Here is a 19404-nt window from a genome sequence, read left to right as displayed (position 1 = left end):
CTGTCTGGGCAAAGGTTACAAGACACGCCATAATGTCTCCCTTCTTGCACCATATCCTCAAGACAGATGTTAATGATTAACTTCACTGGGTTTATAATTTTTTCTTTGCCCTGTGTAACTACTTTCTTTTATATATTCAATCAATTCAATGTTATTTATATAGCACCAGCTCACAATACCAGTTGCATCAAGGTGCTTTATATTGTAAGGAAAAGACCCTACAGCAACACAGAGAAAACCCCAACAATCAAACAACCCCCCATGAAGAAGCAGTGGGTGTTTTTGTTCAGAATATAAAATAATTTCAAGAGTCAAAAACTCTACTGCTGTTGGAAGTAATGAAAAGCCTGCTGGCAGGAAACAAAGAGAGTTAATGAGTAAAAGGACAGTTACACTGATGCATCTGTGCTCTTGGGCCAAATAGTGGCACTGTAATCACATCAGACATAAAACAAAGACACTCCACAGAGCCTCCACAGCTCTGTGTGGAGGGGGCAGCTGTGTTAGCTCACAATCGCTTTTGTAATGTTAAAAATCATGAAAATAACAACAACATGCACTTAAAATATCTCCTTATACAAAAGAGAAAATAATACTTAATATTTCCTCTTATTTAATGTATAACGGTGTGTTATTGTGAGCTCCTCATGACTTAATCTATGTATCTTGAATTACTGTGATGCATAACAGACGTCGGTGCTGGATCATCAGGCAGTGAGGTGCCTGATGATAACTTAACTAATGTGATTAACTTGAACTGAACGTGAGCAAAACCAAAGAGATGGTGGTGACCTTCTCCAGTTGGCAGAGGGATCTGGCTGCTTCAGTCACCACCACCATCCACGGGAAGCCAGTGGAGGTAGTTGAGGAGTACAAATACCTGGGAACCATCTTTGACAACCTCCTGAAATTCTCTGCCAACACAGAGGAGATTCTCAGGAGGTGCCACCAACGGCTATACCTCCTTAGGAAACTCAACTCCTTTGGAGTCAGCACACCCATCATGATGACTTTTTACTATGCCTTCCTGGAAAGCATCCTGACCTGCTCCATTACCTGCTGGTTCCACTCCCTCAGCCAGGAACAGAAACAGGAACAGGAACAGACTGCAGCACACTGCATCAGTGTCTGCCTGTCAGAACTCTGCCACAGGTTTTCAGTCAACAGGCCCTTAGACAGGCAGCCAAAATCATCCACGACCCCTCTCACATTCTTCACCCCGCATTTCAATGGCTCCCCTCTGGGCGACGCCTCCGCTGCATTTCCTGCAGGACTGAGAGGAGGAGACCCACCTTTGTCCCCAATGCCACTCTGCTTTTTTAACTCCAGCAGACCATTTCCCACACCAGAAACATAAACTACCCCACACTCTTTTTATACTACCGACACTTTATTCACTCTTAGTCACTGACAATTATTTATTCACCTTTCAGTCACTTTAATGTTAAACTGTGTAATTTTAAAACTGTACATACTGTATATTCTGTTTATTAAAATGTATTATACTAAAATTCTATCTCTTATAAACAACAACAAAAAGTTTAATCCAATTCAACTGAGTTTTATAAAGCACCAATTCGCAATACCTCAAGGTGACATTATGACACATGAACTACACCCTTCAAAGACAAATTCTAAAAAGACAGGTTTCAGTACAGAAGTAGCTTCTTGAAAGTATGGAAATTGACACAAGACCCCTTTAGGTGCTGCTTCAAAGTGACATACTCAAAGCGCTCAGTGGTTCTTAAGCAGCGCTGGTTTCTTTGCTTATATCAGCTTTATGTAAGGAGTTCTTTCATCTTTGATGAATGTTACTTTTCTTCACTGATTTTTTTCTTTTCTTTTTAATCAACTCCAGACAAATTTTTTCACTTTCATCTTAGGACTTTATGAAAATTATGTCCTTGTGGAGCAGGTGGTTAGTTTGTAAATTTCAGGTTTTATTGGAAGATCTTGCCAAGCACGATTATTATTTTATTTGGATCCTACCCGAGGCTTAGCAGATGTGCTCTTTCCTCAACAGAGCTGGATTCATATAAAAACTGATCGGCATTAACAAACACCCGTTTATTTAACACCATTTAATTGCATTTTGTTTTAAACGTTAACATAACAAATGTGCATGGGCAGCTCGTTTTCTCAATTTCCACCAAAGTGCATATTTAACCTCCTAGGACCTGGCATCCACATATGTGGACATCACATTTTGGGTTATTTAGAATAAAATACTCAATTTTGCTCTACAAGGGATGGATGGATGGATGGGCCCCAATATGCCCAAATACCAAAGAGAAATTAAAAATGCATGCCGTGGAAGAGTTCGGGTCTTAGGAGGTTAAGGTTTATCTAGGAATACCGAGACATATAGTAATTATAACAATATTTCCATTCATGAAGGCGTCTCTTTCAGTTGTAGACTTTATTGATACATCTAGCTTTTCTTGACTTGGTTACATGTTGTCAAGTTGGTTTTCTTAACCCCTGAAATAATTCTGTCATCATTCACTTGTCATCTGTTGCTAAGCTGGCCAGTGCGTGCTTTATTTTTAAAAATATACCAAATTGTTGATTTGACCACTCCTATTGCTCCTTCACTCACATCGATATTGAGAGTTCCAGTGAATCACTACCAAATGTAAGTTCAACACTCGGGTTTAACTCACATCTCTTGATTTGCCATGAAATATAATTAATACTATACCAACAGTCAATTATCCAATTATATTTGAGCCTCTAAAAACTGTATATGAAAATGTCTGTAATTCTTAGACTCATAGACAGATTTTGTAATGTAATGTATTCATGTTTAAATAGTTTTTTTCTAGTCTTACCAACAGCTTATATTGGAGGAAAGTGGCCATAAATAATATAGATACTAATGGTCTATTTTAAAGACGGTTCATATTCTCAGATGAGGATACACTAACAAGAACATAATAAAAATAATACATATATAATTATGAATATCATATTCTGTTAATAGGTCTATCTGAATCCTAAGCACTAAAGTGGAAAATGACTGCAAAGCACACAATTTAAGAGAGTAATGACTCAGGCAATTGATTATACACGGTCATGCCTTCCCTTCAAAAACTCAGATCCCGAGGCTTTAGCAGGGATTTGAGCAGATTTCATGGAGCCCAATGACTTCTGTGTTGGTCTTCTGATGCCTTCAGATCTTTAGATGTTCACACAGTCTTTAGGCGTGCACAGTGTTGTTCCTGTTTGAAAATTCTTTCAAACAGAAAAAGTTCATAATTTCTGTGAAACTTTTTTAGTTTTAGTTTAGTAGTTAGTTTATTCAATAAAAAAAAAAAAAATTTATATTACCCATCCATCCTCTTCCACTTGTCCAATTTAGGGTTGCTGGGAGTTTCTTTCTCCTGTGATTCCCCACAGCCAAATCTACAGAAGAGCTATTAGAGCAGATTATGAAATGATTTTTACACAGTGCAGCACTTAGATGTGAGCTACAAATGAAGTCCTCCAAATACATAAAGTATGATTTTTACAGTAGGTTTGCATTCATTTAAACCAGCAGGTTTAATTGGTTTGCTGTCACTTGTACCATTATGACAAACATCTACAAAATGCTTTTACAGTTGTCCATTTGCCATCTAACAGGTCTTGCAGATCAGCCCTCCCAGGCAAAAGCAATCGGTTTGAATACATGAATCTTTGCAGTGTGAAGCAAGTAGATGCTAATGAAGGTCCTAAAAGTCAGCTTGTTCTCTATTACAGGAATACATTACTCACTCAGATTTGTGTGCAATTAGACTGTAAAAAGAATCTAAAATATAAGCCATTTATATTCTTTGTCATTATACTCAGAGTGAGCAAAATGCCTTTGGTGCTTTCTACACATACAGATTGCTGTACCTGTAATTGATGGCTGTTATGGAAGTATAGTTTTATTTACAACCCAAATAAGGTTAATAACCAGCGTACCTAACTCTTTGAACTGCAGTGCACGATGATCAAAGAGGGCTTGTTGTCACTCCTGCTGGCTTTCAGAGACTCTGCCTCTCTGCAGAGAAATGATTAGAAGAACTGAGAGCCAGTAACAAATCTGTCTAACTCGGAGTCTCACTGACCGTTCTAATCTGTGTCTCTTAATTTCTTCAACCACCAAAGCAGCCTGCAATATAGAAAGTGAGCCAGACAAAGGCTTCATCATCATCAGTCGCTCAGCTGAACACATTTAATAGAAAAACAACAAACATTAACTTTAAGTATTTCTTTGAAAAGCATGTTTGTGCAGAGAAACCTTATGATCACCCAAAGAAAATGAAAAGAGAATAAGAGCGCAAGGAGTGGTGTTATTTTTAAGATAAATAATTTCCATGTTGTGCACTTAAATAGTATTCACATTGCAGTTGATCAGGCACCATGTCTGCATGACATATGATGTGATGTACTTTCATTCAGGTTTTACTGATGCTCTTTGAAGAATAGTGTGAATGTGTACATTCAAGTGAAGCATTTGAAAGCCATTCTAGTCAAACAAATATGGATGAAACTTAGTAAACATCTCGTTTTCCTCTTTCATTAAATGTAAATTAATGTTAAATAACAGAGCTCACACTTACATGCTAGCAAAACACAAAAATTCTTAAAGGAGGCTTTTTAAATTCTTTTTTACGTTTAGACCACGTTTTAACAGAGAAAATGGCACAGTGTTGAAACAGGAATTTTAATTTGGTTACGGAGCTCGGTAACCAAATTAAAACATGAACAATCAAAGCACAGATATCGGACGTTTTGCATTCATTTCGCATCAACATTCAGATCATCAACAAAAAAACAAAAAACAAAAAGCAAGTGCACTTGAAAGGTTTGATTATCCAGAACATACTAAGAACAGCCTTCTAGTGAGTTCACAAAACAGCAGCTTCTACAATAACAGTGAAAACCGATCAGAACTCATCACACAAAAGCTTGAAAGCCAACATGATAAGCGAAGCTGAAACTCATCAAAGCTGACTGTGTTTGTATAGGGCTTGCTGTCTGCACCATCTTGCTTGAGATGTCCTAACAATAAAAGCTTTGTATACATAAAAAAAGACTAACAAATTGTTCTTGACTAAATGGCACGGTGGTCAGAAAGCTTTGATTTTGTCCTGGAAAAACTTCCACCTTTGATCACAGATGTTTTTCACCTCGGTTTGGTTAGATTTAGGCACGAAAAAAACTTGGTAAGGTGTATGAGGGAAAAATGGCATTAGGTTAAAGCAGACCTCTTCCATTGTAGCATGTTACTGTAATCACATTGAATTTTTCAGTTTCACAGTTTTTGTTTTTTGGGGGGTTTTTTGTACAAAGGGACAAGAGTGCGATGGTAAAGTGCAAACTGCATCCATAACAGTTGCTAACACAGCTTCGGCTCTTTGTAGGCATCTGCACGGACAGCATGTTAACACAAAGCTAGCCAAGAACCCAGAATGCTACTAAAGTGTAGCCTCAGGTTTATGTTGTTATATTGTTGGTGATTATGTGACAGTGTGTTTCAGGTCACGTTACAATGTGACAAGAAAGTAATATAACAAGTAGTGTAGTTAATTACTTTTTCTGACGAGTAATTGAGTAACATACTGCATTACTTTTAAGAAAAGTAACGACTAATGTGTAATACATTCTTTTCTTTTTTTTCTCTTTTTTAAATGCATAACAACCCCAACACTGCTTAGGACCATTTGAAAGTACAGCATTATAGCAACCCATCCATCCACCCTGACCTCCTCCTCTTCTTAGTCATTATTACTATGGCCACTAGAGGACACTCTTACAATAAAATGCATGCTTCTTTCCAGAAACACCTATCTATTCATCCTATATTTTAGGTTTCCGAACCACATGAGCCAGTACTGGGGGAACATTCGGCTTAATGTCATCCATTAAATACAGCTGCAAAGTGCCATTTCAGTAGCAGATGCATGAATTTGAAGGCTTTTAATGTGCCAAAACACTGGACAGCGCTTAACAGTACTCAGACAAAATTTTACATTCTAAGCATTTGTTGCCATCACCAGTTAATAGATCTTATGCCATAATGATCACAGTTTATTAGTGGAAATGTACTCCCCCAGGAATGTGTGCTTGCATGTGATTCACTGATGTAGCACCTCACTATTCCATTCAGGTTCAGCTTTTTTAATCAGAGTACCGTCTGTGTTAGATCCTCTTCTGCCTCCCAGATTTTATGCAATAGAAGAGGTTTTGTTTATGTGAGACTGTACAGCGCACAGCATACGTTGACTGGTTCATTCTTCACAATAATAATGAATAACAATGGTATCCTTTAAAAGTGATTCAGGTATACAGTGATGCGATTTTAACTCTAAAATCTGTGAGAATTACGCTGCCATCAGACTCCTTCATGTTAACTGATTCAGCAGAATCCTTGTTGGTTATGTTAGAGAAACATGATGACTGTGGTTATAAGAAACCTGACTGCCAGCAGGACACAGAATATAAACCACAAACTCCAGTGTCAGAATAAGAGATACCCAACAATTCAAGCCCGCCTCCAGCCATCACAAAGGGTTTTACTTGAGGTTGCTTGTCCAGAGAATGTAAACATAAGCCACTTTAAAGATCTGAAAAGTCAACTGATGGTGCAGTTCTGTGTTGTGCTGGGAACGTTTCACTCCCACAAATCCTTCAGTCTCTGAGTAAAATGTAGAAGATTCAAATCAGAGTGCCTCCCGACTTAAAACACTAGCTTGGCTTTCTCTTACCCAAATGCAACATCTTCAGCACATAAATGTGCTTAAAACTGTATGTCCTCACTGTAAACTGCATATGACTCAATGATTCATGTGTTCAAATGAATCTTTGGCTTTCAGAAAGCCAAATTTATGCATTAGTTTCCAAAAAGATGGAGGATAAGTAATTTCCACCCGTGAGGAGGCCACGAGGAAAGACGACTTTAATGCATGAAAAATGTCAACAAGGCAAGAAACGTCACAGCCTTCTGAGCGTGTGCTTCTTACTACTGGTCTAAAGTTGTGTTACTCAGTATATACTCCTTTCAGCCACCGCTCACACTCTTACTTTCCTCTCATTCATAGTTGTCCACTTGTACCACAAGGCTGTTTCCTCATTGATTTGCCTTATTGACAGAGTGCTGCTGTCCTTATGAAGGACTTTCCACTTTCACTCCAGTGACTGTGGGTGTAAAACACCTCTGGAAAAGGTGCTCTGGGTCTGGCGACTGATTGTCACAATCCACCTTCCTGTTCACAAAGGGATTTTTGAATCTTTGTGGAGCAGCGGCGCAGGGCACCCTCACATGACTCGGCCCCTCACTGGGATCTCCTGCCAAGAAGCCACAGACAGTTGCACAGAATAAAATGATTTATTACGAGCTCTCTGTAAAAGACTTCAATATTGATAAAAATAAAAAGTAAAAGTGTTGAGATTTTGTCAGAAATTACACAAACAAACAAATTCCTATCATCAGAGGGAATTCAGGGGAGGATTCATACTAACCTGGCGCTCTTAGGGGTAGGCCGTTGTCAAGACGACGAGTAGGTTTGGTGACGATAAAGAGGTAGCAGAGGACACACACAGTGATGAGGAAAGCAAGGAGGACGACCGCTGCTATAGACAGACCGACCAGAGCACCGATACTGAGAGGAGAAGAGAGAAAAACATCTTTTTAACCTGATCCCTTAATGAACAGAGAGGAGAGGACACTGACTGATGTGAGGATTTAAAAAACACAATGAACGTGAAAAACAACTTTTTTATCTGCTAAATGTTTTAAGTGCATTCCTTAGATGGGTCTTACTCGCAGAATTAAAACGAAAACGAGTTCTTTATGCAGTGAATGGATGAACTGAAGTCTTCAAGGAACAGCAGGAACAGAGGCAATTGGATTTCTCAAAGATTAAGGGTTCAATAATGTCAGTTAAGTGAGGCTTTTATTGCGCAAAAAAGTAAACATTAAAAATGAAGAAAATATTGTGATTATTAGTGATTAGCTCATCCACTGATAACAAGCACATTATTTTATTTTTTAAGGCAGAAAATAAAATAAAATTGCACTTGCCTGAGCCACCACATGTACCCGTACTCATACGGGAAAAAACTGTTTGCATCATCACAGCAATATTTAATATCGTTAAATCCACAACAGTAGATGGCAGCGGCAGCATTCCCTGGTTTAGGACAGGAGAACGAGTCCACGAACACCCCGTCAGCGCTGTAGTAACTGCTGCATTCAGCGCTCATGTTGCAACAGAAAGAGGGGGGAAAAAGAAAATGAAAAAAAGAAAAAAACACTTAATGAGCGGCTGGAGGAATAGAAGAGGAAGGTTCCTGCGTGGGAGCGCGCCCCGTGGTTAGACCAGTGGAGCAGCGCGTTGTTTTTCATCGGCAGCGTGTTTCTCAGTGAGTGAACGCGCAGAGAGATGGAGGTGAAAAACTTTGAATTTGAAGAAAACTGCAGCGCCCACCAACCTCCTACCTCTCTCTCTCTCTCTCTCTCTCTCTCTCTCTCTCTCTCTTCAGTCACACACGCAAACATGAGAATGCATATCCTTGACTTCGTGACTTTCGAGTTGCCTGACCATAACCTTACTTTAATACAGTGTTTCATTCATTGCATTTACAATTTATGACGTGTGCTATAATGTGATAGTGGACTCTCCCAGCTGTGATTTAGCAGATTTTGCACCCTGGACGGTTCACAAGTTAAAATTGAACTGAACATTAGGCTGGAGATCACTGAAGTCAGAGAGTCCTTTTCAGGAGCTAATACGGGGATGGGAACGCTAATGAGATGTGTCAGCACTGCCTTTAGTTCTTCAGTTCACAGCAGATGAAGTGTTTACTTCTTACATCTAACCCAGCCTCAACCATACAACATTACCGAATAACATCAAAGGGACTTGCTTTTGGTTCCCATAAAGAAACATGTCCCCATTATGTGACAAGTTCAGGGCCCCACAACATGAGAAAGACCTGAACACACACACACACACACACACACACACACACACACACACTGGCTCACTCCACTTACTCTGAGGTTTTAAATAGTATGATTATTGTTGGAATATTTAATTTAAGATACAGCAATGCAGTGGAGAGCATGACAGAGCTCTGTGCCCATCTGATCATTTTAGCTTCACAACGCTGAACAGCTGGTGGGCAGAAAATTATCTGTAAGTTATGGCAGCAATCAAGCAGTGCTGTGATAATTAAAGCAGGCTACTCCACTGACTTTTAATTCTAAGTGATGTTCCAGAGGTGTTGCTTCTACACTGTGGGAATAAAAATATAAATAGGGTGCAAATACAAAAACATTTTGTTCCCAACTCCATATATGCTCAACCAGGGAGCAGCTGCACAGAGAGAGTTTGATGCATATAGCTTTTTCCTCGAGCCTTATGCAGGTACGTGCAGCAAATACCTAACCATTTCTTGAAGCACACACACACACACAGATATATATACACCTGGCGACACCTGTGTTGTCAGTTTGGCTACATGGAATTGCACGGGTCTTCGACTGATCTCAACAGCTAAGATATTATCAAGGGTTTGAGAAGAAGAAAGGTTTAAGACATAAATTTAGGAAATGTCTAATAAAAGCAATTAAATCCTTCAAAATATCTGAGAAAATGCTCATCAGCACATCTAGTGACCGAAGTGATCTCAATCTTAGTCAACTAAGAGACTGATGGTGATAAAAAGAACATTCCAGTATGCATATTAGAGATGTTTCATTCATGCTATGTTTTTCAAGTCACCAAATGACCAAAGCCAGAAGCTAACTGTGTCTGTTACCTTATTGCACAGACTAAATTACAGAAAATTGTTAGCTAAATGTAATTATAGACATTGATTGCTATGTTAATTTTTGTATTTTAACATTTTTCTAGTTTTTGCTTCATAGAGACAATCCTGTATGGAACGCCAGGACTGCCATAATGAATTAATTAAATACACCATTAAATAATTAATTAAATGTGGCAATAATTAATTAAAATTGGAATTAATTAATTAAATAAATAGTTATGACACATGTAATTAATTAATTATTGACACATTTAATTAATTATTTATGTATTTCACATTTTAATTAATTATTGACACATTTAATTAATTAATTATTGACACATTTAATTAATTATTTATTGACACATTTAATTAATTATTTATGTATTTCACATTTTAATTAATTATTGACACATTTCATTAATTATTGACACATTTAATTAATTATTTAATGATATATTGTGGTGGACCACTAGAGGGCTCCACTCACACCCAGTGTAAAGGAAGTGTGTTCCTGTGTTTTGTGGCGCGATATGCTCAGTTGTTGAGAGACGAATAAAGAAGGAGTGAGGACTGAGAGCTCTGTGTCGTTAATGCTTACCTCCACATTGGTGACCCCTGACTCGAGCATGCAACGGGCCGCAGATAACACAGACCCCGCTATGGATATATCGGCGGCCGCCGGACCTCCGCCTCCTGTTTCAGCTACGTTCGCTGTGGCGCTGAAACTGCCGGACTTTTGGCTCCATGACCCCCCGTCATGGTTTGTACACGTGGAGGCTCAGTTCGCCCTTCGCGGCATCTCGGCTGACGACACGAAGTATCACCATGTGGTGGCCTCGCTCGACCCGCTGGCCACCCGCCGCGCGATGGCGCTCCTCCGGGACCCACCCGCCCAAGGGAAATACGCCGCCCTCAAAGAGCTGCTTCTTCGGCGCTATGCCCTCTCTGACGCTGAACGAGCCGACAAGCTCCTCAACATGTCAGGCTTAGGTGGCGGTACTGCGCTCGAGCTCATGGAGAACATGCTATCGTTGCTCGGGCCAGATGACGGTGGTTTCCTCTTCGCCCACCTCTTCCTCCGCCAACTACCGGCCGCCGTGAGAGCTGTCCTCGCGAACTCTCCACTTCTGCCTGCGAAGGATTATCGCTCCCTGGCTGAAGAAGCGGATCGCATTCTCCTGGCTAGCCGCACTTTCGACGTTCACGCCCTGGCTACGGACACGCCGGCGGCACCTTCCACGCCTCCACCTGCCTCCCCCGGAGCATCCGCCCCCTTGCTGACGGCAGGGATTGCTACACGCCGTCGCCGCGGAAAGAGCATCTGTTTCTACCATCAGCGTTTTGGCGACAGAGCGCGTCGCTGCCTGCCGCCTTGCGCTTTCACGGCCCAGGGAAACGGACCCGCCAGCGCGCCGTAGCGGCCGCGACCGCTGGCAATACAGAAAGGCTGCTCTTCATAGAGGACTCGCGCTCCGGGAGACGTTTTCTTGTGGACTCCGGCTCCCAGAAGAGCCTCCTTCCCCCTACCGCTGCCGACGGACTAGCAGCGAACTGTGGGCCGCAGCTCATTGCAGCTAATGGCTCTCCCATCAAAACGTTTGGGGAAAGGTTGGTGACTGTTTGTTTTCATGGCCGGGATTTCCAGTGGAACTTTGTTGTTGCCGCTAGCTCTGTACCTATTTTGGGAGCTGATTTCCTGTGTGCTAATGGACTGCTTGTCGATGTGGCTAACAGACGTTTAATCGATGCTGTTTCGTTTTCTTCGCTACCCTGTTTTACCCGGGCCGCCGAGCCCCTGATTCGAGCTAATGTAGTGACCTCCGGGGATGCTTTTCAGCGTTTGCTTTTACAGTTTCCATCGCTGTCTGTCCCTAATTTCTCTAACACGGTAACGAAGCATGGGGTTGAGCATTATATTCCCACGGTCGGGCCCCCGGTGTTCACACGCGCGCGCCGCCTCGACCCCGCGAAACTGTCCGTCGCTCGGGAAGAGTTTGCAGCCATGGAGCGCCTTGGCATTGTACAGCGTTCGAACAGTGCATGGGCCTCTCCGCTTCACATGGTGCCCAAATCGGATGGTCGGTGGCGGCCATGCGGAGATTTCCGCCGTTTAAATAATGCCACGGACGATGACCGTTACCCCATCCCCCACATTCAGGATTTTTCTGCCAATCTCGCGGGAACATCGATTTTTTCTAAAATTGACTTGGTGCGGGGGTATCACCAGGTTCCCGTGCGCGCCGAAGACGTTCCTAAAACCGCTGTCATTACCCCCTTCGGCTTGTTCGAGTTTTTGCGCATGCCGTTTGGCCTGAAAGGTGCTGCCCAGACCTTTCAGCGGCTGATGGACTCCGTTTTGCGTGGGCTGCCGTTCGTTTTTGTTTATCTGGACGATATATTGGTGGCCAGCTGCTCAGCAAGCCAGCACGAGTCCCATCTGCGCCAGGTTTTCCAGCGTTTGGCAGCGCACGGCCTGATCATCAACCCTTCCAAGTGCCAGTTTGGGTTGCCTGTTCTGGATTTCCTCGGGCACCGCATTTCCGCTGAAGGTGTGGTTCCGTTGCCCGACAGAGTCCAGGCCGTTTCGGTTTTTCCGCGTCCCACGTCAGTTAAAGCACTGCAGGAGTTCTTGGGGATGATAAATTTTTACAACCGCTTTCTCCCCAGAGCTGCCCACCTGCTACAGCCACTCTATGCTGCCTTAAAGGGTAAAACAGCCAAAGATCCGGTTGACTGGCTGCCAGAACGCGTCCGTGCGTTTTCCGCAGCTAAGTCTGCGCTGGCTGACGCCGCCCTGCTGGCCCACCCGCTTCCGTCGGCAGAGATCGCGTTGACCACCGACGCCTCTGACGTGGCAGTGGGTGGGGTGTTGGAACAGCGGGTTTCAGGTCTCTGGCAACCGCTCGCCTTTTTCAGTCGTACGCTCAGGGATGCTGAACGCAGGGACAGGGAGTTGCTGGCCCTGCACCTCGCGACACGACATTTTCGTTTTTTCCTCGAGGGTCGCAACTTTACTGCGTACGTTGACCACAAACCTTTGACGTTTGCGATGTCCAAGGTCTCTGACCCATGGAGCGCACGCCAGCAGCGCCAGTTGGCGGCCATTTCAGAGTTTACTACAGACATTCAGCATGTGGCTGGTAAGTCCAATCACGTCGCTGACTGTCTCTCACGTGTGTTGGTTTCTCCGGTGTATGTTGGCATCGACTACGCTGCCATGGCCGCCGAGCAACGTGCTGACCCGGACGTCCTTGCCCTTCAGTCAACGAAAACGGGCCTCGTGCTGGAGGACACCCCGGTGTGGGACGGCGGTCCGCACCTTCTTTGCGACATTTCCACCGGCCGCCCCCGCCCGGTGGTTCCCCGTTCGTGGCGTCGTCGTGTTTTTGACTCGGTGCATGCCCTCTCTCATCCCGGCGTACGGGCCTCGGTCAAGCTGGTCAGCGCCAGGTTTGTTTGGCCGGGCCTTCGCAAGACGGTGAAAGAATGGGCAGCGGTTTGTATCCCATGCCAACGCTCGAAAATCCACCGGCACACACAGGCACCCCTCGAACCTTTCCGTGTCCCAGGTAGGCGTTTCGATCACGTTCATGTGGACTTGGTTGGTCCCTTGCCGCAGTCACAGGGTTTCACGCACCTTTTGACTGTGGTGGACCGCACAACCAGGTGGCCGGAGGCGGTACCCCTGGCGTCCACGACAGCGGTGACGGTGGCCAGGGCATTTTTGTCAACGTGGGTTTCACGTTTCGGCCCCCCTGCTGACATTACCTCGGACAGGGGCCCCCAGTTTGTTTCCGAGCTTTGGTCTGCTATGGCTGACGGCCTGGGAGTCAAGGTCCACCGCACCACAGCATACCACCCGCAAGCTAATGGGATGTGCGAACGGTTTCACCGGTCACTTAAGGCCGCGCTCCGGGCTTCCTTAACGAGTGGCGACTGGGTCGACCGTCTTCCGTGGGTTTTGCTGGGATTGCGTAGCGCGGTTAAAGAAGACCTCGGGGTTTCCCCGGCTGAACTGGTCCTCGGCCAGCCTCTCCGGGTCCCTGGGGAATTCTTACCTGAGAGCCCTCCCCCATGTTTCGATACCTCTTTGTTGCCTTTTCGCCCCCCAAGAGACTCATTTCCTGTTCCTGGTCCTGTGCACCACTGCCTGCCTGACACTTTTGTTCCGAGTTCGTTGGACTCTGCTCGTTTCGTTTTCGTCAGGCACGATGCCCATAGGACTCCGCTGCGTCCACCATATGACGGGCCATACAGGGTTCTTAAACCAGGCAACAAACATTTCATTTTGGACTTTGGCGGTCGGGAGGAAGTTGTCTCTGTTGACAGGCTTAAGCCTGCATATGTTATGCAAGAGGATCAGGTGGTCCCGGCCCAGGCCCCTCGCCGCGGCCGCCCACCTGCCGCCGAGCTGATGGATTCTGTTTTTTCCCCCAGGGGCGACCCAAAATCAACGGAGTCGTCTGCAGCTTTTTCTGACCGCCAGTGCCAGCCTCGCTCCCAGGCTGGGTTGCCCTCTGTCGTTCCCCCACCCCCCCAGTTCAGCCGTTCCGGCCGTTTGCTTAAGCCCCGGGTCCTGGACTAGTTCTGCTGGGTGTTCGGGGGGGGGGGGGGCATGTGTGGTGGACCACTAGAGGGCTCCACTCACACCCAGTGTAAAGGAAGTGTGTTCCTGTGTTTTGTGGCGCGATATGCTCAGTTGTTGAGAGACGAATAAAGAAGGAGTGAGGACTGAGAGCTCTGTGTCGTTAATGCTTACCTCCACAATATTTATTTATTTCATTTTGGCAGTCCTGACGCCTGGCTCTCATCATGAAATAATTTTATCTGTCAGCCTCACCCATCAAACTCAGGGGGCGGGGTTAACGCTGATCGAGTCAAAACCATTGCTTTGGCCTGGTGGCCATTGTTTCTAGCACACAACAACCGGCATGTGGAAGCTAACAGAACTGAGCTTTGAAAAACCCTGTTTGTGTGTTACCAAATACCGTTTTAATATTTTTTTAGCCGAGAATGTAGTGGTTTAATCTTCATGTGTCTGGTCGGTTTGTCAAGATACAGCCTCTTTGCAAAAGTGCTTCGATGATTTCGGAGATGTCTGCCCAGTCTCAAGGCAAAGCGTGGGATAGACCCGCTCGCCTCGCAAGCAATCCCACCGACAAAGCGCAGGCCCCGGTACACAGCTGTAGTAACCCCCGCTGACTTCTTTTACTGAGGTTATATTTATCGGTGTTTTATTTCCTGATGTTCTTATGTGTCCTACGTGTTTCAGTCGCCAATTCTGAATTATAACTAACATTAAAAACATGTTTAAGGAGGAGAGAGAGCAAATAAATCTGTTTAACATCTGATCTTTGGGTTTTTGTTCAGTAATCAGCGTGACCTGTGTATAAACACATAAAAGAGATAACGTTGGTGTTTCCGTCATGTAGTAACTGCTGGCTTTAACTGTACAAAGGTTGTTCGACACTATGAAACACATACAGACTTCATGATGTTCGGCTAATATTTTTATTGTGAATATTAATCATGCTGACCTCGCTCTGTACACCACGCAGCGAGGTCAGCATATCCACGATATCCTCAGCTCCATGAGTTAACACAAAGTTTCCCAGCTGACTATCTAACTGCCAACTATTCCAGAGACGTGAAAATATACAGCATAAAGAAAAGTGTAAGAGACTCAGCAGCAGATTAGAATAACAGTTATACATTTAATAAATCACCAAATGAATCCAAGAAACGAGCAAACCTGTTCCGACAATTTGAATTTGTATTCCCTCAGCTGCAGACTCGCTGCTGTTTAAATGTTTGAAAAGGAAGATTAGATATAAAAAACGTCAAACATAGACTCAGTCTGCCTTCACATTTGATATGAGGCCAGCACGTATAGTGGCCTCAGCAGGCTATTACTGAAATACACGTGCTATATCATAAACTATGATATAAACAGGGAGGTCCTATTAACATGTTTAGTTTTAAAGGACACCTTCCTGCCTTTAGTCTCATTCATGAGCAGTATTCGTTTTCTTCTAACATCCAGAAGTCTGCACCATGTGTTTCATAGTTTGTAACAAGCCTTTGACAGGTAAACATAACATGACCGAAAAAGAAAAAAAAAAGAAAAAAAAAAAGAGAGAGAGTGTTGACATAAGAAGAGAAAATTCTCTCAATTATGGAGACAGACAAATGGTTCATTTATGTTTGATGTGTGTTTATTCCTCCCTAAATATCGTCGGTGAAGTTCGCCATGCATGTCAGATTTTCCTGCGCATTTTTATACCTCTGCCAACAGAGAGAGAAAAAAAATCACATTCTAACAGACAGCTGGTGCTTAGAATACAGTTGAATAACTATTAAAAAACAGATGATATTTAGATGATAGTTCAGTCTAACACATGTGCCAGTGAACCATTAAACGTCTGTGAAACTATGCAGTTATGAAACGTAACTTTAACCTCAGCCAAACCGATTTGCTCAGTTGTAAATAAAACAGCGAAGTAAACGTGACCCGACTGACAGAACCTGAGTGAATGAAGTCCAGCGTTTAACCACTGAGAGCTAAAACTCAGCTGAGGTTTGAAAGCTGTGTGCCGGTGATTGGACATCAGCCGCCGATAAAGCTGTTCGCCTATAAAGTGCTCTGTAAGGAAACGAGCTCCAGCAGCTCTGCGCTCGGGGAAAACACTATATTGACTTATCTTGTGCAGAAAAATGCGCTGACATTGCGTTATATCGAGCACCGGCTGCCCAGTTAAACTGTGACTATCACCAGGTAACGTAGGCGTGTTTCTTGAATTAGCAGCAGGTGTTAAACAGCTGACAGATGAGGAGGAGGATGCATGCAGGTAAACTGAGGGTCTGTTGAGCTGATCGCTGGTTTCGTGAGAAAAATGTCAGCTCGTTCTTTATGTTACAGAAGCACAGAGACACAAGACCAGGCGGAAAGAGACGATCGTTCGGTGAAAATGAGAATCTGCGAATGCAACATGTGGAACACGGAGAGTGGAATATGTAAACAAACCGGTTAACGTAACCCCCTCGGTGCACTCTGCATGCTAACTGTTAGCAGAGCTAGGGAAATCTCTGAAAACATCTGAGCACTTTTGCAAACATGTTCTATGTTGACAACCTGACCAGACATACGTCGCGACATTCGCGGCTAAAACACTTAAAAGTGTAGCTGGTGACAGAAAAACGGGGTATTTTAAAACTACACCACCACCATTGCTGCTTGTGATTTGATCTGCATTCTGGGATAACTGGCTGCCCCAAGTCTACACAAGCAATCGATTTTCTAGGATCGACCTGTTTTGACTTACTTTGCACGGCAACCAATCAAATGTTAGAGAAGCTGCATGGGCAGCGTTAACCCCGCCCCCTGAGTTTGATGGGTGAGGCTGACAGATAAAATCATTTCATGACGAGAGCCAGGCGTCAGGACTGCCAAAATGAAATAAATAAATATATCATTAAATAATTAATTAAATGTGTCAATAATTAATTAAATGTGTCAATAATTAATTAAAATGTGAAATACATAAATAATTAATTAAATGTGTCAATAATTAATTAATTACATGTGTCAATAATTAATTAAAATGTGAAATACATAAATAATTAATTAAATGTGTCAATAATTAATTAATTACATGTGTCATAACTATTTATTTAATTAATTAATTCCAATTTTAATTAATTATTGCCACATTTAATTAATTATTTAATGTTCATATTAGAAAGTCATTATTGAAAAGAGACTGCAATAGAACATGTTCACAACTATCCTGTCTTTGTCTTAATGACAAATTATTCTCATTGCAAAGAAACTTTTTAAATTGTAGCCTAAGTTAGTTAGGTACGCAATTTGAGACTTAAATGTACTTCCTGAGTCATCATCAAGAGATATGACATAAAGAACTGTAAACCTGACCACATTTCTAATCAATAGTACTGAATACTATTTTTTTTTTTTGGCGTGTCTGCTATTGATTGTACTGTAAAAAGGTCAACAGAAGCACAGCGGCTGTATGAAAAGGCTCATTACTGGTGCAAAGTCTTCTGTATCTGCTTCTCAGTAAGACTGCTTGCATTGAGTGTCAACCTTGGCTAAAAATGAAGCCAGTGCACAGCTGCCAAATTTGTTGTATGACTTTCCACATAAGGCTGTTTAAATGTCAAGGTTTTTTTTATTTATTTATTTTTTAAACCAGAAATAGGCATTAATTGCCTGGCTTATAAACTATGTTAGCCATTAGATCATGACAACTAAAGTCCCCTGCAGTATTCTTGAGCTCCTTATTTTTTATATTTTGTTAGGAAATTGGAAAATTGATGCAGTGATTTATTAAAGTGTGCAAACATACATAGAAATGCCAACCACTATGACAAAGACTCCACAAGGTTTTGCAGATGACTGTAGACACTCACTGTTGTACCTCTCTTCAGACCTCCTCCTACATACTTATTGATAACAATTTGAACCAAGTATTGCAAATTTAGATACATCTATAACTCCACAAACTCCCTGTTGCCACAGATTTTCAGTCATTTTTTGTGTAATTTGGCACAGCTCAGCCTTTATTTCCCGTTTCCCTTTCTTAAGAATGTTTTTGACAGACTCCCTTTTGTTGCAAATGTTTTTTTAGGCTTGCCATTTCTTCTTTCATCCTCCACTTTTCCAGGTTCCTCAGATTTATTTTTAATGATGAAGTGCATATTATGCTGAGATATGATATTTTAAAGACAAAGTATTTGGTAAACAACTTTTTAGGAATGACTTAAATTACTTAAAAATTCTATTCCATGCCTGTCAGACTGTGTTTTCTTTGGTATTTTTCATAGATGGAAACAAACTAAGCACCTAAAGATACAATTAAATATTACTTCTTTACTGGTTATTGGTTCTTTGTGTAGTGGGAATGCTGAAAAGCACTCGCATGGGCTGATTTTCTTTCCACCCGATCTCTTCCTGCCCGCATGATGAGTTTTTGGCAGAATTAAAATAAAATTTCTCTCACCTCACTCTGAGAGCAGCACAGCTAAGAAACTACAAAATATACAGCAGGGGAAGCGTAGTGTTGTGGAGTTTGTGACTGACTTTCGTACACAGCAGACGCCTCGTCTGTGTCTGCTGCCTGGAGAAAAACTCCCTGGAAGGCATAATCGGAGTAGCCAGAGGCTGGCTAGTTTTTCTCCAGGCCCTCAATGATCAGGTGAGGGATCATGTAGCCTCCCATGATGACCTTTCCTCTTTCAAGGATTTGATCTCTCTCCCTCTCAGGACAGATAATCGCTTGAAGGAAAGAGAGGCCAGAAAGAACTGTAAGTCCCACCGTGCTTTCTTCTGTTTGTCTCCAATTTCCATCTCCGCACCGCCGCTTCAGCCCACATAGCAGACAGATCTGGTCCGGATCTGGTGTCAAGCCGGCACTGCTGGCTGACTTCTGGCATGGTAACTGGTATGTCATCCAGATATGGGCCAGGCCTGGCGTAGATGGCCCTGTTTATGGCATGCCATATCTGGCCGGATTGTGGTTTGGTTTATGTGGCCCAGGCTCATAGAAAACAGGTCTGGCCCGGATCCGGCATCAAGCTGGCACTTCTGACTGACTG

At 43.0% G+C, this 19404-nt stretch overlaps 1 protein-coding gene across 1 annotated transcript; it reads right to left on the bottom strand.

The window, feature by feature from the left end:
- Positions 1 to 6744: 6744 nt before the first annotated feature.
- Positions 6745 to 8540, bottom strand: LOC309693197 (protein shisa-like-2A; the record flags this gene model as incomplete). Its single annotated transcript, XM_082512216.1, is given in 5 exon segments — positions 6745 to 7317; positions 7492 to 7631; positions 8054 to 8280; positions 8282 to 8513; positions 8515 to 8540. Coding segments are annotated over 5 exon segments (807 nt in total). The 3' UTR covers positions 6745 to 7135.
- Between the last annotated feature and the right edge of the window lie 10864 nt (positions 8541 to 19404).

This window comes from Aulonocara stuartgranti (genome assembly GCF_965226115.1).
Source record: "Aulonocara stuartgranti genome assembly, chromosome: 18".
Taxonomy (NCBI): Eukaryota; Metazoa; Chordata; class Actinopteri; order Cichliformes; family Cichlidae; genus Aulonocara; species Aulonocara stuartgranti.
The sequence above is the reverse complement of the archived record's forward strand: the minus strand, read 5'-3'. Positions and strand labels throughout refer to the sequence as shown.